Source organism: Festucalex cinctus, chromosome 14, assembly GCF_051991245.1.
Source record: "Festucalex cinctus isolate MCC-2025b chromosome 14, RoL_Fcin_1.0, whole genome shotgun sequence".
Lineage (NCBI taxonomy): Eukaryota > Metazoa > Chordata > Actinopteri > Syngnathiformes > Syngnathidae > Festucalex > Festucalex cinctus.
Genome location: NC_135424.1, coordinates 28,249,699 through 28,275,875, shown reverse-complemented (window position 1 = coordinate 28,275,875; position 26,177 = coordinate 28,249,699). Strand labels below are relative to the sequence as shown.

The window sequence follows — 26,177 nt, the reverse complement described above, 5'->3', positions numbered from 1 at the left end:
ATTTTTAAGATTTTGACACATTTAGCTCAAATGTACAATCATGCGCTAAAAACGCATTTAAAAGCAATAAAAAGGTGATTATGGCTGTCAAACCTAAACCAAACGTTGTGCACTCAAATCTTTTGCTGTATTTAATTTATTTTGGCATCCGGATGATGATTCTAGCATGAAATTGCTTGGGCACCTGTTAATTTTTAAGATTTTGACACAATCAGCTCAAATGTACACAATTGTGATTATGGCTGTCAAATCTAAACCAAACGTTGTGCACTCAAATCTTTTGCTGTATTTAGTTTATTTTGGCATCCGGATGATGATTCTAGCATGAAATTGCTTGGGCACCTGTTAATTTTTAAGATGTTGACACATTCTGCTCAAATGTACAATCATGCGCAAAAACGCATTTAAAGCAATAAAAAGATGATTATGGCTGTCAAACCTAAACCAAACGTTGTGCACTCAAATCTTTTGCTGTATTTAGTTTAATTTGGGATCCGGATGATGATTCTAGCATGAAATTGCTTGGGCATCTGTTAATTTTTAACAAACTAATTAAATCACAATTAGTTTTTCAATTATTTTATTTGGTCTTATAAAATGACCTTGGACTTATAAAACGTCCAAAAAAATAAAACCAAAACTAAATAAAATAAAGACTGACAAAACAATAAAATGATTGACTCAAAAATTGTCTTTTAACATTTTTATTGTCAATAATAAAATAACCAATATAAATCATAAAAATCACATTTAATGATAAAACCTTAAATCAATAAAAATAAAATAAAATAGAAAACAGGAGATCAAGAATAATATAACCTTTTACAAAAGCTTTCTAAGATTGATCATTTCTCGGAAAAGCTTAAGACCTGATTCACAATAAGATGTTTTTGGCTAAAAATAATTTAAAGATATGAGAGTGTATTAAATGGCCCCCACCCTAACTCGCGATTAGTCATTCATATCTTCCTATCATACATCATTATTGATAAAAGTTTTGTACTTTACCCAATCATTGAAGAAAATTCCATCCACGGCTTTTAAGTCCAAGTTCCTTCGTAAAAAAATCTCAAGTCCTCAAACAGCCATAAATCCATCTTCAGGAATACACTCCATCCAGACCACATCGCAGGGAAAAAGGGCCTCCATCCCAGCTGGTGACGACTTTTTATCACCTTGGGTCATATCACTGATTTCTTCCGGTGAGTGTCCTTCCGCATATCCTCATATCAATGCGCACTTGTTGAGACTCATTCTCAGTAATTTTCCACAGATGAGTCATAAAGATGAGTCATAAATTCTTTACAATTGAGTCATAGATACACAACGTTGAATGAAAATATGAGTCATACATACTTTACACATGAGTCATAAACACACAACGTTGAATAAAAATATGTCAAAGGTCATGGCTCTATTCGACAATGATAAACGTTAAATCAATAAAATCATATATATATTAACTAAGCAAGCATGAATAACATATATATATACATGACATGTTAATCCCAAATTCTCTCAGGGAACTTAACAGGTTAATTCTAGTTCTTGTTTCACATCTTGTATATATCATTGTTAAATCAAACAATACATACAGGTAATCTTTTCAATACAGTTACAGCAATATTATCAGCGATAAAAGACAGTATCACTTGTAAATAAAAGAAAAGAAAAGAAAAGAAAAGAAAAGACAGCAATACTTCATAGTTGGGCTCAATGTGCTGTAAACATTGCTCCATAAATCAGGCTAACAATTGTCGAATATAGATTGTGTTGTGTGTATTATAAGGATATTGTGAGCCAGACTGCCTTCACATTAAGAAAGACCAGTGCAGTTAGGCGGTTAGCTTAGCAATTAATGCATTGCTACTCGAGTCCTCAAGCGGTGCCATAAGAGTCAAACAAGCGGCAAGTTCCAGTCAACATACAGTGCAGTGCGTTGCTTTCTAAATAGCATTATTATCATGCTACTACTACTAATAATAATAATAATAATAATAATAACTAAACTTAGCTTGCTCTGGTTTCTTCAAGCACTACATATGGATGTTTCCTCTTAACATGCTGCATAATTGATGCTATGGTTCGCCATTGTTGTTTTGCACAATTTCCAAATAACTTTATTTGTCCTCTCAATCTTCTCGAAATGGTCCCAAACTCTGGACATTCTTTGTCTTTTGTTAGGGGAGTGACAGGAGTCTTTTTTTTTTTTTTTACTCTGTCCTTTTCCATCGCATGGAAGTTCGCAACAGACATAGGCATAAAAGGTCCGTGTGAAACCTGGACGGCGGCGGCACAAACATGGTTTTGGGCGTAGCGTCGACTTAAAGTTTTCCAGTTGACCTATTTTTAAAGTCGACTTGGTCGACTTTTTTTTCCCAGCCCTAGTCCTGCACATACAGATAAAATAGAATTGTTGGCGCTATTGGCGAGTGTTTCATCAGTGTGTCACTATGACTTATATTTTATTTATAGCTGTCATGGTGCTTGTGAAGTTGCAAAATCCCGTAATGGTTGTTGGTGGAACAGAATTGTTCTCATGGTGGACGTTTTTTGGCAGCGCTCTACCAATGTTATTTTCACCAATGTCAGTCATGTCAAACCCCGTATCAGTTCCAGGCTAGGGAGGAGGACTCTTGCTAAAATGCTAACATGTTTATTGTGAAGGAAGACACACTTCTCCAAAATAAAAGTCATTACACATACCAGTTGTCCTGACACCTTTAGGTGCAACAACAACTGTGCATCGAACTGTGCAAATAACATTTTCTTGAATTGACTTGGAGAAAGCTTTCCGGAAAAGCACACACAACTGTGCAACTTACTGTAAGCTAATTTTGAGCCTTGAAACTAATAAATTGAAACGCAACACATTTAATAACGATAATGTTATAAATATGGGGAAGATAATTAGATTACTCCATTTATAAAAAAAAAAAAAGAATTGAGTAACTAATTCTGTTAAACGCTGTTATTACCAACACTGGAAACGCACTAAAATAAAAACAATTTGAAATTAAACATTCATTATTTCTTTCCCAAATTGTGAGCCACAGCATCAAACATCCATTTGAGACTCAGGAGCAGTGGGTTGCAGAACCCTGATTGAGTCGTAACTTCACCTCACCTTCGCCTCACACACCAGCTAGGACTGCGTCCATGCCAGAGAGGTGACATTCCATGCTTTTAGAGCTAGCTTCTGTAGCCGGGGATTGGATCGCCACGTTCCCAATGGCGGTGGCCCAGTTCAAAGGACACCTCTCACAAGTTGTGAGGCCACAGAGAGATTCAAAGAGATTCAAACACACTTTTTGTTGGGACGGCAATGCAATGCAAAACAGGGTGGACCCATTACTTTTCTTGAGAACAATAAACAAATATAAAGCGACTTTTCCACTAGACCCGAATGACACCATATACATATGACACCGGATGGCCTCTAACCAAGGCTGACTCGGTGTGGAACCGGTCTAGTGGAAAGCGGCATAACTGGACCAAGCTCCTTCTTAGTCAAGGTTTTTCAGGAGAAACGGAAAAAAAAAATATAATATTAGACTTAAATTTCATTACAGTCACAGAAAACAAGAACTGTCAGTGGTGTGTTTGTTCAGTTTATATTTTTGGAGGTGGTGGAGGCATGGAAGCAAGATTTCAGACAAAAAGAGTGGGAATGTGGAATTGCTCAGCCCAACAGTAGTAATGCTCCATGGATGCCTTCAGACCCATATATTCAGGGCGAAAACGTTGCCATCTCCAGGGAAATGCGTTGCCACAGCTCCTTAGTCTGTTTGCCTCTCTTCAGGTTCTGAAGTACATCGTTTAACTGCATAACACCCACTGGTGTGAGACAGAAAGCAGCTCTGGCGCTGCGGATGATGTTGACAAAGTCATCAAAGTCAGCAGGTGTTAAGTGGATGAGCCTGTGATGGATATACTGCAAAGAAAGGACAAAGGGTGATTTGTCTTGGAGGATTGTATGGAATCAACCAATTACAGTTAAGTTACCCAACAAATCACATCACCTACATTCCTTCTCATAAGAGTCCTAATTAGGGCAGGGCCATACAGGTGGCGCTATTACCATGATGAAATATAAGTTTGTAGTTTTCTGAGTAGGAACACAGTGGACCCCGGCCTAAAATTTAAGGGTGCAAGAACAAAATTTAGGAATTCACAGTGCAAGTTAACTTGCAAAGTATGAGCTGAAAGATGTGCCATCAGAAACTGAATCTGAATTATTTAGATTTGAACTTGAATAACTGTATTCAAAAACTGTATTGGAATTACATACATTGAATTTGTGCTGTTCATTTTGAGTAACTGGATTTAAAAACTTAATTTGAACTAGAGCTGCGAGGGCCCTTTATAGCTATAAAGGGCCCTCGCAGCCCGGGCCACGTTGGGGTACTTGCACGTTCGGGTACTTGCACGTTCGGGTACTCGCACATTGGGGTACTGGCACATTGGAAGCAGAATTTCTTTGACAATGCCATGATAAACCTTTACATTAGGTTTTCTTTTTTTTTTTTTTTTTGCCAGATGTGATGAGTGTGTCAAGCTCAATGGGTTTTGGTGATTGTTAAGATCTGCAAAAATCAGCTTTTTTTTAATTTATTTTTAGGCAATGAGTTGCCCTGATTGGTATTTTTTGTAAAAGTGTATATATACATCATCGCTCGTTGTACTCATTGCACAATGTTACTTATATTGTCCAAAGGGGCAATCAAAAATGAATAAAACAAAATGGAAACGTACATACGTTTGGATCGGTGTGAAGCCAGTGAACAATTTGAGTGGTGGAAACTAAAAGAATATTCATAAATGACTTAGTTATCACACTTAGAATGAGTTTACATTTTTTGTACAAAATACCGTATGTGTTTTTTTTTTTTTTTATATATTATGCCTCAAGGGCTCGGTGGCGCTGTATTTATAACTGAATGTTGTCATAGAGATACCTTCAGGCCTTGATTATAAGCATACATGTCAAGTGTGGGATTTTTTTTGGCGCATGTACCGTGGAGTTATTATGCATATCCTTCATTCACGATATTGCTTTTAATGTCCACAGAGGCTATCAAAAATAAATAAAAATATATATATGTTTGGATAAGTCTGATGCCAGTGAACATTTTGAGTGGTGGAAACTAAAAGAATATTCATAAATGACTTAGTTATCACACTGAGAATGAGTTTACAATTTTTGTAAAAATACCGTAAGTGGGGTATTTTTTTTTTCATGCTTCAAGGGCTAGGTGGCGCTGCATATATAACTGAATGTTGTCATAGAGATAGCTTCAGGCCTTGACTCTAAACATACATGTCAAGTTTGGGATTTTTTGGAGCATGTACCGGGGAGTTATTAAGCATATCCTTTTTCAGTGCAAAACACAAATTTTGATGCCCCGCCCTCATCATATAGTATTTCGAAAAGTCAAGATTTTTCCCCCTGTCGTTGGCTCAGGTCTTGACATGGTCCAGGTCAAGTCTTAACTCAGTCGGATGAAACGTGTAGGAGAAGTGGGCAAAAGTATGCCCCCTGTAGATGTGCAAAAATCGTCAAAAATGGGACATTCAAAAATTCGTAGCTCACTTCCTGTTCATTTTAGCATATGGGTTCAAGAGACTTTTTTGTAGGTCTTTGGCTCCCTCATACACCTAAAAATATTCGTCATTCTTGCTTAAACATACAACCGGGGCTGCTTCGTTAAAAATTTCTAGGGGGCGCTATTGAGTCATTTTTGTAAAAATAACACAATCAACAATGAAATATTGCTCATTTTACCAGACCAGATGTGTGTGCCAAGTTTCATGAGTTTCTGTGCATGTTTAGACCCTCAAAACCGGCGTTGTTTTCTTGGCGAACAGTGCTTAGCCACGCCCACAGCGATTCGCAAAAACTCACAAACTTCGTGTTGTGACATCATGAAGGCCGAAACCCTCATCTGAGCAAATATGAGGTAGGTCCAGTTAACGTGTTTGGAGAAAAACGTAGAAGAAAATTCGTAAGAAAAAAAATTGCCACTAGGTGGCGCTATCAGTAAGATGAAATAGAAGTTCGTAGATGTCTTTAGGGCTGGACTCTCATCAAATGTGTGAAATTTTGAGAAGATAGGATCATCTCGGTCAAGTTAATGCTGCTTTTATTGTCACGAAAAATCTTCAGATTTTGCGGTTCCGTAGCCGCCACGCCCTTTGGCGAAAAGTGACAATATTCGGTGTGGGGCATGATCAACATCTTAAGGCTTTTCTGACCAATTTTCAACTGGATTCCTTCAACGAGCTCAGCACAGTAGCTAAAAACGTAAAGTATGACATTTATTGTTACCACTAGGTGGCGCTATATGTATAGCTGAATTTTATCATATAGATGTTTTCAGGCCGTGACTATTACGTTGCCTGAGAAGTTTGAGATTTTTTGGAGCTTGAACATGGGAGTTATTAAGCATTTGCTCTTTCTGGACAAATGAAATTTTAAAGGCAATATTTGATGCCCCGCCCCCGTCATATAGTATTTCGAAAAGGCAAGATTTTTTGCCCAGTTGTTCTCTCAGGTCTTGAGATGATAAATGCCAAGTTTGAAGTCAATTGGATGAAAAATGTTTGCAAAGGGAGAAAAAGCATGACCACAGTGAATGTGCCAAAATAGGCCAAAATTAGACATTAAAAAATTCATAGCTCATTTCCTGTACATTTTAGCTACATGGTCCCAATAGACTTTTTTTGTGCGTCTCGGGGTGCTACACGTGCCTGCCAATTTTCGTTGCTCTAGCTCAAACGTGCCGGGCTTGGTTGTTATTTTTCTACGCTAGGGGGCGCTATAGAGTCGCGCTGTTATGACGACTTCCTAATATAAAATTTTTCGCCGGGCCTGAGGAGTGTGCAAAGTTTGGTGAGTTTTCGTGAATGTTTAGGTCCTCAAAAATGCGATCGTTTACGGAGAAGAAGAAGAAGAAGAAGAAGAAGAAGAAGAAGAAGAAGAAGAAGAAGAAGAAGAAGAAGAATTCGAACGAAAAACAATAGGGACCTCGCAGCGGTCGCTGCTCGGGCCCTAACTAGAGCTGCGAGCAGCTATAAAGGGCCCTCGCAACCTGGGCCACGTTGGGGTATTTGCATGTCGGGGTACTGGCATGTTGGGGTACTGTTTCATAGGAAACCGTCTAAATTGTAAATGTTTTTGACATGCTTTGTGTTTGCAAAGTTTCATGGAAGGCCAAAAATGATGCACAATTAAAATAAAATCAAAATGGATTGGCACATGGCTATAGAATAATTTTTGGAGATATTAGGCTGATAGGTATGCCTCCCAATATTCACACATCTAGCTGAACCATATAATCAGATATACTTCCTAAAAATATCTAGACGGCGCTATTGAGCCATTTATTACAAATTGCACAACAAATTATAAAATATTCATGTTAGTGAGAGACCTGATCTGTGTGCAAAATTTTGTGCGTTTTTGCCCATGTTTAACTCTCTAAAAAAAAAAATCTTTGCAAACAATGCATCGCTACAGCAAAGGCGTGTGACAAAATAAAAAATTTCTATAACTTTTCATCTTAAATATCTTAAGATTAAACATGCCAAAGAATGAAGACGATGTGATAAGTTTTGCAGAAAATATTACCCCTATAAAAGGCCCCAAAAAGTGGTTACAAATACCAAAGTAAATCAAAATGGCAGACTTCCTGTTTAGTTCAGCATATGGTTCCAAGAGACTTTTTTGTACATCGTGGGCTCTTATGTATGCCTCCAAATTATCATAGCTCTAGGTGAAACGTACAACCGGGAATGCTTCGTTAAAAAGGAGGGGTTTTTTTTAGCACAAAATGTGATGCCCGGCCCCTGGGGGACTTCTTGTTGGGTTTAGTACATGGCACCAACAGACTTTTTTTGTACATCGTGGGCTGTTACATATGTCTCCAAATTTTCGTAGCTCGAGCTGCTTCGTACAACTGGGAATGCTTCTGTAACGATTATCGGCCGGTTGTAACTTTTTGCAACCTCAGTTCCAAAGGAATTGAGCTCCTGTGGCCTGAACATGCCACTGTGGGGGGTGGGGAGCACAAGAACATCCCCCACAAACAGCCACAAATGCTCTGATTGACACGCGCACGCGCACACACACACAAATCAGGACAGTAAAAGCCTTCTTAGAAACTTGACTTTCTTATTTTGCAACAGAACAATGAATTATGAAATGTTATGTTTGCCATTTGTGAAATGTTGACTCCATGAAATGTCATGAAAATGTTCCATTGCAGTGGCAGATTCTCCACTAAACTTTCATGGGTATGCACGTTTTAACAGTGTAAGCTAGGTAACATTTCATTTGAGGTATTCAATTGTACGTATTGCATTGGTTGAATTCTGACCTTAGAATCTTAACACACATGGGATCCAGATTCAATCTGATTAGTCTACCAAAAATCTCCCCCAGCTGGTAACTTTCCACTGTGGTCTCAACCGGCCCCCCTGGTGTGGAGGCCGCCGCCTTCCCAATTTAAAAGCACGCTCCCTGCGTGCTGCCTCCTCTTCCGCTGCTCTTTGGCTCCCGCTTCTTCGCTGCTCCTTGGCTCCTTCCTGGTCTCCATCGGCGCGGCTGCCAGACAAAGGGCTAGCCCAGCTAGCTTAACCTCCAGCACACGGCAACGCACAGAAGCCATCGCGTGTTGCGACAGGCGCAGCGAAACACGCTGCTTTTAGTCCCTGCAAAGGCTCAACGGATGGTGCTTTTCCCAAGCACCGAGGCCTCAACTAAGAGGGCCGCTTCCCAGCCAGCAGGTTGACCCCGTGACGCTCAGTTGGCCAGCCGGACGACCTCTCTCTCCCTCTCCTGAACTGAACCTTCTCCATTCTATCTTCAAACGGGCTTGGCGAGTCTCCATCCAGGGTCCTACTTCTCAGACCAACCCCATCTGTAAGTGCAACTTTGCAGGCCTTTGCCCTAGTACAAATTGGTGCAAACTAGGTTGATTGTGGGTCCCATGTTGGTTTGATTTAAGAAATCTATCACCTTGGCTAAGACCGTTTCTTTTTTCTTCTTTTCTTCTCCTTTGATTATTTTTATTATTTTAGTTCTCGTTTCATTGCCTATCATAGTAGTTAGTTTTGCTTCTTTAAATTCTAAGTAGATTATCCCACCTAGGTTAGAGAATAAACGTGCACAAAACTCAAAACCTGGTTTACTGTGTGTGTTTCATCAATTTATAGTGACCTCTAAGCTGAACAAAGAACTCACAAAATTGTAGTAAGGGCACAACCTTCATTTTAATGACTGATTCAACGAGGTTCTCATCTGTTATCCTGATAAAATTATCAAAAAGAGATGTGGTGCTCCGCAGGCAAGCTCAACTTAATTTAAATATTAAGTTTGAGTCTCCTTCAATTAATGAGCCAATTGATTATTAATTTAATAATTAACAATTATTGATTTAATAATTAATTGGACCGATTTCCCTTACATAATGGTGCCCCGAGTGAGGCCAATTTATGTTACATATTTTGTGAAACACACACATGTAACAATCCAAAAACAGCTTGTGCAGCGTGTTCTTCTGGGAAAATTTCAGCTCGTTTCCATAGCAATCTAACTACAACTTTATGCCAGAGCCAATCCGATGTATAAAAGCAGTGTATTTGAAGCGCTAAATAACAGTCTAACGACTAGTTATTGAGAAGAGAATGAATTTGTCGACTATGTGAATGTTACACACACAAAAGTGGAAGAGTAACGATCACATTTTTTCTATTGCATGCAAAACTTTTTAGGCCTGGGAATGTTTTTTCTAACTCGTCACGAATTCTGATTGGGTTAAAAATATATTCCAAACCTCACGTGGCGCAATCAGCTTAGCTACCTGATTACGTTACAAGCCTTTAGGCTGAGGAAATAGTCTAGTGCACGAAATTCTGCATTCAGACCACCATTTGAGTCACAGCACATTTCTCAAGGTGTTAAGTTGACTCCCTTTTGTCGGGTTTAGCGTAAGGCACATGGTGCTAAAACTGCTAGCCTTTTGTGTAAAACACACGTGTTAAGATCCGCCATCTTTGGAGGCGTATCCTTAACTTAACTGGGATTCAGGTAACCACCCCTTGAAACCAGTCGACCAATAAACTAATTTGAGGGGCGGGCCCAACGGCCAGACTTCCAAGTCGCTCCTCATTTGGCTGTGGCCTCCAAGAGAGGATCACGTCTCACCACGTGACCCCCCCACTGAGAGCCCAGTCTCTGCCAAATTGTAGCACTGAATAACTAGTTATACAGTTCGCTTAAATTGTTGAAATTAGATTTCCATCTGATTAACACTAAAGTGTACTGTTTGCTTAATACTCATATTGCTACACGGCCAGCTGCCAAACTACAGCTAGTATAGTTGACTCCTGCTTTCTAGCAACCCACGTGTGAAGAGGGACACATCACAGCCCCCTCCCCCCGTGAGCCTACTGTCTGCCTTCTTCAACATCGCATTCAAAGCACTTTATAATTTAAATAATCAAGTTACCGTGATTTGAAACTAATCGAGGGATTTAAATTACTACTGTACCGTCCTAACCTATGATTCTTACTGGATTTAAGACAATTTAACATCACGCGTCTTCGCCACTCTTAAACATTACATTATAATATTTTTCCTACTCCTGTTTCACCAAGTGTTAACATTGAGTTTAGGGTTAATATTTTTGTACGTTTTGCACTTTTTAATCTTCATTAATTCCGTCGTGTTTAATGAATTAACACCGTCTTTCAGGAAGTAGTAGTTTTCTCTTTCCCCTCAAAGCGAGTCCTTACAGGATACTAGTATCGCGATATAAACCCGTGGGAATTAAAACGTTTCCGTGGTTTCCGCTCCTTGATTTATTTAAATTATAATTATTAGTGTCTTCTTGATAATTCGGCGTCAGTGCCGCGCATAACAACACGCGCGATTATCCGTAAGGAGTGAATTTAACGTGTTTGACAGATTGACAGCTGGCGACACACGCACGCGCAACTTCCGGTGACGTGCCACTCATTGACAAAGTTTACGTTAGCGGCGTCTTGCTAACAACTTTGCTTGCCAAGTGCTACGATTTTAAAACTTGTGCAAGGTATTTAAACACTCGTTTTAAGACACATTCTGTGTCACTTACGAGCGACGGAGTTGTTTTGTCTATGCGGTAAAGTCATAAAACTTTATTGATCGAACAAAAGTACGACTCTATACTACACACAGGAGCCTCGTTGCGTTTTAAACGCCGACGGCGTCCTCCTGTGGCTATTCACGGTACCGCAGCCGAGGAACTTTTGCCAACAAAATTAAAACGCTTGATAACTTTAATTATTGACTAACCAAAGAGTTTGTTTAAATAATTAACCACCGTTTTCAAGTACTTAATTTTGTTTTAATTAAAAGCAACACTCAACCAGTAGTGTATAGCTTTTCTCGTTGTAGTAAAAGTGTTTACCCAATTTTTAGGCACTTTTGGAAACCTCTATTGAATTAAATGTAATTTTAATTTAATGTGACTGTCCTTAGTAGACTTTTGTTTCCTAAAACCTGTAACCTCAAATGTATGCTGTGGTTAATAGTAATTTAGCAGACTAAATTGCTTAACACAATACTTTGTTGAGGGTTCTCAATTATTTAATGCATTGCCATTTAAAATAATTGGTAACATATTTGGATACCATCCTTTAATCTGTGCCTTAAGAATTTTGGTAAAACAGTTTGAATCAACTAATTGAGCCCAAAAAGCCAATCTTTAAGCATTAAGCATTTCCAGCATTGTCTAATTGGCTAACAATTAGTCCTTCCAAATTGAGTAAAGTGAGCTTACGCATATCTTGGATATCATAACGCTACTTTTAACAATGGATGCTTTGGAAAATGCCCTTGCGACCGTGACTAACAATCTCATTCCAGGCTATGCCGACGCGACAGCCAGCGCTAGCGCAGAGATTCTTGACACCAACATTGCGCAACTCGTTTGCGACGCTCAACAAGGGTCGTTAACCCACGAAGATATGGCACAAATCCTCAGCCGACTAATGGTGAATTTAGTGGCTAGGTGGAAATTGAGTGACCATGAACTCGAACAAGTGAAAAGCGTTCTGACAGCAGAACAGCAAATTCACGCCCAAGTTAGCAGCAAGCTAACCGAGTTGGAAGCATGGTTGCATGAATCTGACCGCGTGGACTTGGGAAACCAAGTTACAAAATTGACACAGGAACTCAAAGTGAGTACACAAACTGCCCGCACGCATGAACAAAATTGGCATAATGCCACATCTGAAATTCGTGAGCTAAAAGAATGCATTGTAGAACTATCAAATCAGCCCACTGAAGCCCATTGGATTGATCTCCAAACTGAGCATGAATTTGACAAGTACTTGCTAGCTCTCGCGAATGATGAAATTGCGGAATTAACTCAAAAGATTAGACTTTTGAAAAATGAACGCATTGAAGGAAAAAGGCAGACGTTTCGTTTGAAATCTGAGTTGATGGCAATGGAAGAAAAACTCCGGCGATTGCAGCATCCATCCTTCAACACTGGCCGGGATGACGAGTCATCCCATGCTGAACCGAAATTACAGCAAGTCCCACAAGGTAACACCAGGTGTCCATTGACGCCGTCCCAAACCACTGCTTTGGAGGTCCCCGTTCAGGACCTGTCTCAGGTGAACTCTACTTTGCATTTTGATCCACTTGTGGTGCACGCACCTGTTCCTTCGTCAGACGCTGCCACGTTGTCCGATGTGCAGCAGACTTCTGCTGCAAATCTTGGACCTGCTTCTCAACCACCTGTGCCACTTCCGGTTCCCACTCGCTCCATGGCAAGCACGTCTCCAAGTGCCGCTCAACACACGCGGGGGCCCCCTCCCTCTGCAGTGTCACTGAGAGGAGCAAGCTCACCTGTCTCTGTGCTTCCACCAAGAAGCACACTTCTTGTTTCGGCACCCCCGCTAGGCGCCACGCCTTCTTGTGCATCTCCAGTTGCTGCCAACCTTCCTTCTCCTGCTCAACAAGCAGATGCTTCTTCACCTCATCATGTGGCGCAACCAGGCATGTCTACAAAAGAGTTAGACACGATTGCCAAGCACATTCAGAAATTTCAGCCAAAACAAGATTGCTCTGATAACACTTCTGTGTACCTCAAAGACCTTGATTTTCATTTGAGGAGATTCCCACAGGCAACAACGGAAGACAAGATTTACCTCATGAAATTGACGTCCACTCGAGAAGTAAGTGATTGGATCGACCGCCAGCCGATCCACATCTTGAATGATTATCGAGCACTATGTCACGCATTGTCTCGTGAATTTGATGGCCCAGTATCAGCAATGAGCTTTCTTGCGGCCTGGTCAGTAAAACAAGGCCGAAAGGAATCACCCAGCCTGTATTATAGTCGCCTGCGCAAGGCATACTTTGGGCATCGTAACGAACCCAACATGGAAGAACAGGTAGAATTCAAAACACTATTTTTGAACAACCTCCACCCAAACACAAGCCGCCTCTTGGGTGTGACAACTTGTCCTCGCACGCTAAGTAGCCTAGAGCTACGTGAACTTGCATCCAAGGCCTTTGTGTTTTTACGCGAAAACGCTGCTAAATCAGTGGAATCCTCTGTTTACCATGTTGCAGGTGGTTCAGACGAGGTCGAACGACAGTCCGAATCACAGCAAAGCGACGATGACGTCGCCGCTTCCCCATCAAATCCTGCACAACGGCTTCAAAATGGTTCTCATCAGAAGCACCAGTACGGCCGCAGTGCACCTGCGCGGTTGAGTCATAGCTCCAGCCGTGGTTGTGAACGGGAGAAACCCTTTGCGAAAACAAAACCTCGCAAAAAGAAACCTCCCCGCACAAATAGTCCTCAGGAGCCCCCATCCACGTCAGGTGACTCCTCAATTGACAGCAGCATCTGGACAAAAGTTCTTGATGGGCTGCGCAAATTGTCCAACGACAGTCAGCCGACAGCCATCAATGAGCCAGAGGTGTCGGACAACACCGTTCTTTCAGTCCAACTGGATCCAGCACCTTCTTTGCCTTCTGCCAGTGCACCTGTTACCGAGTCGAATCAACCATTCAAACAGCTCTTAGGTAACCTCAAGATTAAAGGTGCATCACGTAAGTTCTATTTGAGGACGACACTTGAACAAACATTAGACTATGACGCTTTGGTTGATCCTGGCGCTGACATTACAGTAATGTCCAACACGCTCTTCAACCAACTTCAAGCCATGCTGAAGAACAGTGGCCGGACGCTCCGCGTCAACCACTGCTCATTGGAGATCGGTGCATTTGCACTGACTAACACCCATCTGGACTCCATGGCAACGTTACACTGGACGATTGGACCACACAAATTGGTCCACCCTGTGTACGTGTCTGCTGTGGAATCAGTCCCGCTCCTCATTGGTCAAGATCTGCTGGGCCGCTTCAAGCCCCTGATAGATTACGACCGACGCAAAATCTGGTCACAGGTGCGGCAGCCTCTGCCTGCAGCACCGCTGACCAAAACTGCCAATTGTTATGCGGTAAGCCTAACAGAGACTTCTTGTGAACCTGTTCTGAGTGTACAAAACTCACACCAGGACTCTCACCCAACTCAAGGGGGGACCATGCCTGTTGTCCCCGAGATGCCCTCAGGAGGTCACCTTCGCAACACCAGCTCTCCCCTCGGCCAAGTTGAACATCCCACTCAGGGTGTGCAACTCTGCCACCTTACGGAACGCGACTTGGATTGCACCTCTGAGCTACGCATGACACAAATTGAGGCCGTTGTCCTCACTTTTGAAGCAAACCATTCAGCTTCACCGCGGACTTTGAACTTGAAATCGCACTTGAAATTGTCATCGAACAACCCAAACAACACAGTGGTTGTTCTTTGCAATCTGCTTCTGCACACCACTGTCCTGCCATTCACTGCCCCCGCTTTCGCGCGTGCAGTACTTCTTTTGGGCCACACGTTGTCAGCCTTTGTGCTCAACAACACTTATCTGATTTCAATGAACTTGCAGTCCATTGTTCTTCTCTTGCTTTTGCTCATTGTGTGGCTCACCGCCGCCGCGTGCCTTCCTCGTTCGCCTGTCGACGGCTCACCTGTTCATGCCAAGACATTCGCTTTTGGTGGTCACCTTTTGCTTCCTGTCATGGGCTTTCTTCTTGCTCCTCCGTGGACCGCACATCTCTGCCGTTCGTGGCTCCACCTAGCCGAAGGGGGGGTCATGACATCATACGCCCATGACATGACACATAGCTGTCAAAGGGAGGTCATCACAACAGGACTGGACCAGCCAATCAGGTCCAACCTCCATGACCTCACTTCCTTGGTTACAATTAAGGGACGAACCTCGCCCACCTTTGTTGACCACCATCAGCAGGTACAAGATACACCTTTGTTTCTTCCTGTGGTTCATCCAAGATGACTTGGAGCTTTTGGCTCCCACCCGTCAGGCACCTATGGGTGCATTTACCTTTCCAACTGATGCAGGACCCGAACGGTCCCTTTCCAAACAGTGGTTTCAGACACCCTGGCGCCTAATGGCTAACAAATTTTTGCTGCTGTTGTGTATGAATGCGCTCACGACATATTTAAAGTGGCTAGGGCCAAACCTAACCGCCATAACGCCATTGAATAGCCAATTAAATTTGTGCTTCACCCATTCGCACACCCGCACTCATACTTATGACACCATGTGCATAAACAAACTTCCTAGAAAGTGTACAGTGACTCAAATGATCTTCAGCAGACTCCCCAAACGACTAAAGCGATTGGTAAGAAATGTGCTTTTAGCTGCTGCTTTTATTAGCTTCTTATTTAAAATAAGAACCTTAACTGTTAACGCTGTTAGTCCAAACACCGTTAACTTGAAAATGGCGAAACACGCGAGTCACGACCGAGATTCCTTTTGCCTAACAACGCGTAGCAAACAAATTACCAATCTACCGTCTCCCGACAAAACAACCAAAAGGACTACGCTAGTCCTCAATCTGCCTAGCATCACGCTAAGCTGAACCAAACTAACCACGAGACAGTTTGTTTCTTCTCGGTGTCCCAACCAGAGCACGCTCACACGCAAGGTGTGACCGCGCTGAGACTTGACATGCTGCACTAATCTGTTTGATACATCAACAGCTCAGTTGTGAGAACGTCTTCTCGGCCTGCATGCTCCCTTAATACAGCTTTCTTTTGCCCTAGAAAGACCCAAAGTCATAGTAAGAACCGAAAGTGCCCCCCTTTCAGTCATATTGACATGACATTCCTACACAGGCCTCTAGACAACTATTGGACTTCTATTTTTCACTCTCGTGTTCTTCTCCTGTTGCGTCTGTTACTTTCCCCTTCCACTCTATACACGACACGTAGTGTAGACCTAGAGGGAAAGATAACATCATAGCCAACTGCCGAGTCTAGCTTTAGCAAAGGGAGGGGAGGGGTGGGTTTGCACCAACTTTGTACTCTGGTAACTGCATTGTTGTGCTTCACCTGTCCACCTGCCGATGCCACGTCTAGAAGTGCCGACCGAAACGTTCTGTCGAAGAACGTTTCCATCGCCAAAGGGAGGATCTGTAACGATTATCGGCCGGTTGTAACTTTTTGCAACCTCAGTTCCAAAGGAATTGAGCTCCTGTGGCCTGAACATGCCACTGTGGGGGGTGGGGAGCACAAGAACATCCCCCACAAACAGCCACAAATGCTCTGATTGACACGCGCACGCGCACACACACACAAATCAGGACAGTAAAAGCCTTCTTAGAAACTTGACTTTCTTATTTTGCAACAGAACAATGAATTATGAAATGTTATGTTTGCCATTTGTGAAATGTTGACTCCATGAAATGTCATGAAAATGTTCCATTGCAGTGGCAGATTCTCCACTAAACTTTCATGGGTATGCACGTTTTAACAGTGTAAGCTAGGTAACATTTCATTTGAGGTATTCAATTGTACGTATTGCATTGGTTGAATTCTGACCTTAGAATCTTAACACACATGGGATCCAGATTCAATCTGATTAGTCTACCAAAAATCTCCCCCAGCTGGTAACTTTCCACTGTGGTCTCAACCGGCCCCCCTGGTGTGGAGGCCGCCGCCTTCCCAATTTAAAAGCACGCACCCTGCGTGCTGCCTCCTCTTCCGCTGCTCTTTGGCTCCCGCTTCTTCGCTGCTCCTTGGCTCCTTCCTGGTCTCCATCGGCGCGGCTGCCAGACAAAGGGCTAGCCCAGCTAGCTTAACCTCCAGCACACGGCAACGCACAGAAGCCATCGCGTGTTGCGACAGGCGCAGCGAAACACGCTGCTTTTAGTCCCTGCAAAGGCTCAACGGATGGTGCTTTTCCCAAGCACCGAGGCCTCAACTAAGAGGGCCGCTTCCCAGCCAGCAGGTTGACCCCGTGACGCTCAGTTGGCCAGCCGGACGACCTCTCTCTCCCTCTCCTGAACTGAACCTTCTCCATTCTATCTTCAAACGGGCTTGGCGAGTCTCCATCCAGGGTCCTACTTCTCAGACCAACCCCATCTGTAAGTGCAACTTTGCAGGCCTTTGCCCTAGTACAAATTGGTGCAAACTAGGTTGATTGTGGGTCCCATGTTGGTTTGATTTAAGAAATCTATCACCTTGGCTAAGACCGTTTCTTTTTTCTTCTTTTCTTCTCCTTTGATTATTTTTATTATTTTAGTTCTCGTTTCATTGCCTATCATAGTAGTTAGTTTTGCTTCTTTAAATTCTAAGTAGATTATCCCACCTAGGTTAGAGAATAAACGTGCACAAAACTCAAAACCTGGTTTACTGTGTGTGTGTTTCATCAATTTATAGTGACCTCTAAGCTGAACAAAGAACTCACAAAATTGTAGTAAGGGCACAACCTTCATTTTAATGACTGATTCAACGAGGTTCTCATCTGTTATCCTGATAAAATTATCAAAAAGAGATGTGGTGCTCCGCAGGCAAGCTCAACTTAATTTAAATATTAAGTTTGAGTCTCCTTCAATTAATGAGCCAATTGATTATTAATTTAATAATTAACAATTATTGATTTAATAATTAATTGGACCGATTTCCCTTACACTTCATTAAGAAGGATTTCTTTTCCTTTGCAAACAAGTGCATGCCACGACAACAGCGTCCGACGAAATAAAAAGCTTTCAATAAATTTTCATTTTCAACATCTTAAGATGAATCACACCAAGTTTGAAGATGATCGGATGAACTCTGTAGGAGGAGTTTGTTAAAATATGACCCCTATGAAATGGCCAAAAAAAAATGGCAACACATTCCAAAGTAAATCAAAATGGCGGACGTCCTGTTAGGTTTAGCATATGGTTCAAAAAGAGTTTTTTGTACCTCGAGGGCTGTTATATACCTCTACAAATTTTGGTAACTCTAGGTGAAACGTACAGCCGGGTATGCTTTGTTAAAGAGGAGTTTTTTAGCTCAGAATGTGATGCCCGGCCCCTGGGGGACTTCCTGTTGGGTTTAGCACGGGGCACCAAGAGACTTTTTTGTACATCTTGGGCTGTTACATATGTCTACAAATTTTCGTAGCTCTAGCTGCTTCGTACAAATGGGAATGCTTCTTTAAGGATATTTTTTTTCCTTTGCAAACAGTGCATGCCATGACAACAGCGTGCGACGAAATACAAAGCTTTCAATAACTTTTCATCTTCAACATCTTAAGATGAATCACACCAAGTTTGAAGATGATCGGATAAACACTGTAGGAGGAGTTCGTTAAAATAAGACCCCAATGAATTGGCCAAAAAAATGGCAACACGTTCCAAAATAAATCAAAATGGTGGACTTCCTGTTAGGTTTAGCACATGGTTATCACACTTAGAATGAGTTTACATTTTTTGTACAAAATACCGTATGTGGGGTATTTTTTTTTTATGCCTCAAGGGCTAGGTGGCGCTGCATATATAACTGAATGTTGTCATAGAGATAACTTCAGGCCTTGACGATTAACATACATGTCAAGTTTGGGATTTTTTGGAGCATGTACCGGGGAGTTATCAAGCATATCCTTTTTCATTGCGAAACACAAATGTTGATGCCCCGCCCTCATCATATAGTATTCCGAAAAGTCAAGATTTTTCCCACTGTCGTTGGCTCAGGTCTTGACATGGTCCAGGTCAAGTCTGAAGTCAGTCGGATGAAACGTGTAGGCGAAGTGGGCAAAAGTATGCTCCCTGTAAATGTGCTAAAATCCTAAAAAATGGGACATTCAAAAATTCGCAGCTCGCTTCCTGTTCATTTTAGCATATGGGTCCAAGAGACTTTTTTGTAGGTCTTGGGCTCCCTCATACACCTAAAAATCTCCAAAGATTTTGCTTAAACGTACAAGCGGGGCTGCTTAGATAAGAATTTCTAGGGGGCGCTATTGAGTCATTTTTTGAAAAATAGAACATTCTACGATAAAATATTGCTCATTTTACCAGGCCAGATGTTGGCGGGGCATCAAATTTAGAGTTTAATAATTCTTACTGAACGAAGCATTGCCGGTTGTACGTTTAATCTAGAGCTACGAAAATTGGTACACATATGTAACAGACTATGACCTACAAAAAACTCTTTTTGAACCATCTGGGCATCACATTTTGAGCTAAAAAAAACTCCTCTTTAACAAAGCATACCCGGCTGTACGTTTCACCTAGAGTTACCAAAATTTGTAGAGGTATATAACAGCCCTCGAGGTACAAAAAACTCTTTTTGAACCATGTGCTAAACCTAACAGGAAGTCCACCATTTTGATTTACTTTGGAATGTGTTGCCATTTTTTTTGGCCATTTGGCCTTTTTCATTAAACTTTGCACAGACAAGGCATGGAAAAAACTAACATTTTAAATGGTCCTTGTTCCATGTAACAGTACCCCAACGTGCCAGTACCCTGACGTGCAAGGAACCCAACGTTGTGCTCAATAGCGCCCTCTATGCATTTTTATGGAGCATTTCCAATTATAAAATAAAGCGAATGAAAATAAGGAAGGAATGCGAATGAATAAAGAAACAGGGAACAGAGAAATTTGACCTGCCAGATTTGTGATATGTTTCAAACATAAGTGGCACACAGTGGATACGCCGAGCTAGAAATCAAACGCACACTTACGAGAATCGTTTGCGTCGAACGAGCAAAAGGGTCTTGTGGAAAAGGGTCTAGCATAATCATACATCGGAAATGCTTCATAAAAATGTCTAGAGGGCACTATTTATTGCAAATTGCACAATAAATCTCTAAAAATTCATGTTCATGACAAGTCTGATGTGTTTGCAAAGTTTCATGAGTTTTCACACATGTATAAATAAAAATACAAAAGCAGCACTTGGCAAACAATGCATTGCTATGGCAACAGCGTGTGACAAAATAAAAAACTTTCGATTACTTTGCATCTTAAACATCTTAAGATGAAACACACCAAGTTTGAAGACAGTCGGACAAATTTTGTAGGAGGGGTTCGTTAAAATATGACCCCTGAAAAAGGCCACAAAAAATGGCAACAAATCCCATCATAAATCAAAATGGCGGACTTCCTGTTTGGTTTACCACATGGTTCCAAGAGACTTTTTTGTACATCGTGGACTCTTATGGATGCCTGCAAATTATCATAGCTAACAGCCCAAGATGTACAAAAAATTCTCTTGGTGCCATGTGCTAAACCCAACAGGAAGTCCCCCAGGGGCCCGGCATCACATTTTGAACTAAAAAACTCCTCTTTAATGAAGCATTCCCGGTTGTACATTTTACCTAGAGTTACCAAAATTTGAAGACATATGTAACAGGCCTCGAGGTACTCATACCTCACTTTCTGTCTATTTTAGGGTACACACTTCAAAGAGGTTTTTGTTCATTGGGATGTGCTACAGGTGCCACGCTTGAATCATACAATTGGAAATGCTCCATAAAAATGCATAGAGGGCGCTATTGAGCACAACGTTGGGTTCCTTGCACGTCAGGGTACTGGCACGTTGGGGTACTGTTACATGGAACAGGGACCATTTAAAATGTTAGTTTTTTCCATGCCTTGTCTGTGCAAAGTTTAATGAAAAAGGCCAAAAATGATGTATAATTCCCAAAATAAAATCAAAATAGAGGACTTCCTCTTTGGTTTGGCAAATCGCTACATAATACTTTTTTGGTTATCTGCACTGACTCAAACTATGCCCGCCTCGCCTTCACCTGTCATCTACCGGTGTGGCGTCGAAATGGTTTCCTTACGTCAGCGAAGAAACCCGTTAAACACCGCGACCTCATGCGCTAGAGAGCCATTTTTCTGTTATCATGTATGGCGACTTTAAAATATCAAATTTTTCAATAAATGTCATACTTTACGTTTTTAGCTACTGTGCCGAGCTCGTTGAAGGGATCCAGTTGAAAATTGGTCAGAAAAGCCTTAAGATGTTGATCATGCCCCACACCGAATATTGTAACTGAAGCTAATAGGTATGCCTCCCAGTTTTCACAAATCTAGGTCAAGTCATCTTTAGTTGTGTATCGCTTGAATCATACAATTGGAAATGCTCCATAAAAATGCATAGAGGGCGCTATTGAGCACAACGTTGATGCCTCGCCGCCGTCATATAGTATGTCAAAAACTCTCGATTTTTTACCATGATGTTGTCCCAGGTGTTGAGATGGTACATCCCATGTTTGAAGTCAATCGGGTTAACCGTGTAGGTGCCTGGCGAAAAATTTGATATTTTAAAGTCGCCATAGATGATAACAGAAAAATGGCTCTGGAGCGCCACCTACATAGGTTAAACGGATCCCTGTCCCGCTATGATTGTCCTACGGCTATGAAAATTGTGTGGCACCTGTAGCACATCCAGATGAACAAAAACCTCTGTAGGAGGAGTTTGTTAAAATATGACCCCTATGAAATGGCCAAAAAATTTTTTTTGCAAACAGTGCATGCCACGACAATAGCGTGCGACGAAATAAAAAGCTTTCAATAAATCACATTTTGAGCTAAAAAACTCCTCTTTAACGAAGCATTCCCGGTTGTACGTTTCACCTAGCGCTATGATAATTTGCAGGCATACATAAGTACGTTTAATCTAGAGCTACGAAAATTGGTACACATATGTAACAGACTATGACCTACAAAAAACTCTTTTTGAACCATGTGCTAAACCTAACAGGAAGTCCACCATTTTGATTTACTTTGGAATGTGTTGCCATTTTTTTGGCCATTTCATAGGGGTCTTATTTTAACGAACTCCTCCTACAGTGTTTATCCGATCATCTTCAAACTTGGTGTGATTCATCTAAAGATGTTGAAGATGAAAAGTTATTGCGTGTTCAAACTTGGTGTGTTTCATCTTAAGATGTTTTAGATGCAAAGTTATCGAAAGTTTTTTATTTTGTCACATGCTGTTGCCATAGCGATACATTGTTTGCCAAGTAAAGTGCTGCTTTTTTTTTTTGTCTATACATGTGTGAAAACTCATGAAACTTTGCACACACATCAGACTTGTCATGAACATGAATTTTTAGAGATTTCTTGTGCAATTTGCAATAAATTGCGCCCTCTATACATTTTTATGGAGCATTTCCGATTGGAAACTTGGTTCCAAGAGACTTTTTTGTACATCGTGGGCTTTATGTATGCCTGCAAATTATCATAGCGCTAGGTGAAACGTACAACCGGGAATGCTTCGTTAAAGAGGAGTTTTTTAGCTCAAAATGTGATGCCCGGCCCCTTGGGGGACTTCCTGTTGGGTTTAGCACATGGCACCAAGAGACTTTTTTGTACATCCTGGGCTGTTACATATGTCTACAATTTTTCGGCGCTCTCGCTGCTTCGTACAACTGTGAATGCTTCATTAAGAAGGATTTTTTTCCTGTTAGTTTTTTCCATGCCTTGTCTGTGCAAAGTTTAATGAAAAAGGCCAAAAATGATGTATAATTCCCAAAATAAAATCAAAATAGCGGACTTCCTCTTTGGTTTGGCAAAAATGCGAAGCTAATAGGTATGCCTCCCAGTTTTCACAAATCTAGGTCAAGTCATCTTTAGTTGTGTATCGCTTGAATCATACAATTGGAAATGCTCCATAAAAATGCATAGAGGGCGCTATTGAGCACAACGTTGGGTTCCTTGCACGTCAGGGTACTGGCACGTTGGGGTACTGTTACATGGAACAAGGACCATTTAAAATGTTAGTTTTTTCCATGCCTTGTCTGTGCAAAGTCAATCGGGTTAACCGTGTAGGAGAAGCGGGCAATAGTATGATCCATGTAAATGTGCAAAACTGGGCCAAAATTGGACATTCAGATGATCATACCTCACTTTCTGTCTATAAAAAATCTCAAACTTCTCATACAACTTAATAGTCACGGCCTGAAAACATCTATATGATAAAATTCGGTTCTACATATAGCGCCACCTAGTGGTAACAATAAATGTCATACTCTTTTTGAACCATCTGCTAAACCAAACAGGAAGTCCGCCATTTTGATTTACGTCGGCATTTGTAGCCATTTTTTGTGGCCTTTCTTAGGGGTCATATTTTAACGAACTCCTCGTACAAAATTCATCCGACCGTCTTCAAACTTGGTGTGTTTCATCTTAAGATGTTTAAGATGCAAAGTAATCGAAAGTTTTTTATTTTGTCACATGCTGTTCCCATAGCGATACATTGTTTGCCAAGTAAAGTGCTGCTTATTTTTTTTGGTCTATACATGTGTGAAAACTCATGAAACTTTGCACACACATCAGACTTGTCATGAACATGAATTTTTAGAGATTTCTTGTGCAATTTGCAATAAATCTCGCCCTGTCATATTTTCACGAACTCCTCGTACAAAATTCATCCGACCGTCTTCAAACTTGGTGTGTTTCATCTTAAGATGTTTAAGATGCAAAGTTATCGAAAGTTTTTTATTTTGTCACATGCTGTTGCCATAGCGATACATTGTTTGCCAAGTAAAGTGCTGTTTATTTTTTTTGGTCTATATCCGACCGTCTTCACACTCTGTGTGTTTCATCTTAAGATGTTTAAGATTAGCTCTTTGACTGCCAAAGACGTTTCATGATGATTAGTAAAATTCCAATGAATGGAATGCGATCTTTCATTGAGTAGCCACATTGTATATGTAATAAAGGCAAACAATATTCTTTTTGCCTTGAAAGATGAGTTAAAATGCTCAAAAGCGGCTGGCACTGTGGATTTTTTTGTTTTGTTTTTATAACGAAAATTGTGTGGCACCCGCAGCACATCCAGATGAACAAAAACATCTTTGATATGTGTACCCTAAAATAGACAGGAAGTGAGGTATGAGTATTTAAATGTCCAATTTTTGCCAATTTTTGCACATTTACAGGGGTCATACTTTTGCCCGCTTCTCCTACACGGTGAACCCGATTGACTTCAAACTTGGGATGTACCATCTCAACACCTGGGACAACATCATTGTAAAAAATCTAAAGTTTTTGATATACTATATGACGGCGGCGGCGCATCAAATTTAGAGTTTAAAAATTCTTACTTCACGAAGCATTGCCGGTTGTATGTTTAATCTAGAGCTACATAGGTTAAACGGATCCCTGTCCCGCTATGATTGTCCTATGGCTACGAAAATTGTGTGGCACCTGTAGCACATCCAGATGAACAAAAACCTCTTTGATATGTGTACCCTGAAATAGACAGGAAGTGAGGTATGAGTATTTAAATGTCCAATTTTTGCCAATTTTTGCACATTTACAGGGGTCATACTTTTGCCCGCTTCTCCTACACGGTGAACCCGATTGACTTCAAACTTGGGATGTACCATCTCAACACCTGGGACAACATCATTGTAAAAAATCTAAAGTTTTTGATATACTATATGACGGCGGCGGCGCATCAAATTTAGAGTTTAAAAATTCTTACTTCACGAAGCATTGCCGGTTGTATGTTTAATCTAGAGCTACATAGGTTAAACGGATCCCTGTCCCGCTATGATTGTCCTACGGCTATGAAAATTGTGTGGCACCTGTAGCACATCCAGATGAACAAAAACCTCTTTGATATGTGTACCCTGAAATAGACAGGAAGTGAGGTATGAGTATTTAAATGTCCAATTTTGGCCCATTTTTGCACATTTACAGGGGTCATACTTTTGCCCGCTTCTCCTACACGGTTAACCCGATTGACTTCAAACTTGGGATGTACCATCTCAACACCTGGGACAACATCATGGTAGAGTTTTTGACATACTACTATATGACGGCGGCGGGGCATAAAATTTAGAGTTTAATAATTCTTACTGAACGAAGCATTGCCGGTTGTACGTTTAATTAGGTCTTGGGCTCCCTCATACAGCTAAAAATCTCCAAAGATCTTGCTTAAACGTACAAGCGGGGCTGCTTAGATAAGAATTTCTAGGGGGCGCTATTGAGTCATTTTTGTAAAAATAGCACAATACATGATAAAATATTACTAATTTTACCAGGCCAGATGTGTGTGCCAAGTTTCATGAGTTTCTGTGCATGTTTAGACCCTCAAAATCGGCGTTGTTTTCTTGGCGAACAGTGCTTAGCCACGCCCACAGCGTTTCGCGAAAACTCACAAACTTCGTGTTGTAACATCATGAAGGCCGAAACCCTCTTCTGAGCAAATATGAGGTAGGTCCACTTCATGTGTTTGGAGAAAAACATTGAAGAAAATTCGTAAGAAAAAAATTCTCCACTTGGTGGCGCTATAAGTAAGATGAAATATAAGTTCATAGATGTCTTAAGTCCTGGAATCTCATCAAATGTGTGCAATTTTGAGAAGATAGGATCATCTGGGTCAAGTTAAAGCAACTTTTATTGTCACGAAAAATCTTCAGATTTTGCGGCACCGTAACGGCCACGCCCTTTAGCGAAAAGGCATACCTATTAGCTTCAGTTACAATATTCGGTGTGGGGCATGATCAACATCTTAAGGCTTTTCTGACCAATTTTCAACTGGATCCCTTCAACGAACTCGGCACAGTAGCTAAAAACGTAAAGTATGACATTTATTGTCACCACTAGGTGGCGCTAAATGAATAACTGAATTTTATTATATAGATGTTTTCAGGCTGTGACTATTAAGTTGCATGAGATGTTTGAGATTTTTTGTAGCTTGAACATGGGAGTTATTAAGCATTTTGTCTTTCTGGACAAATGAAATTTGAAAGGCAATTTTTGATGCCCCGCCCCCGTCATATAGTATTTCGAATAGTC

At 41.1% G+C, this 26,177-nt stretch overlaps 1 protein-coding gene across 6 annotated transcripts in view; it reads right to left on the bottom strand.

Moving 5' to 3' along the window:
• Window positions 1–688: 688 nt before the first annotated feature.
• zswim8 (zinc finger, SWIM-type containing 8) overlaps window positions 689–26,177 on the bottom strand; it is a 1,066,004-nt gene continuing 1,040,515 nt past the window's right edge. For 5 of the 6 annotated variants that reach the window (XM_077494401.1, XM_077494403.1, XM_077494404.1 and 2 more), the window contains one exon: window positions 689–3,934. In XM_077494401.1, coding sequence (XP_077350527.1) covers window positions 3,731–3,934 — 204 coding nt within the window. In that variant the 3' untranslated portion in view covers window positions 689–3,730. The remainder of the gene's footprint in view (window positions 3,935–26,177) is intronic. The other variant, XR_013278281.1, reaches the window with a different exon arrangement.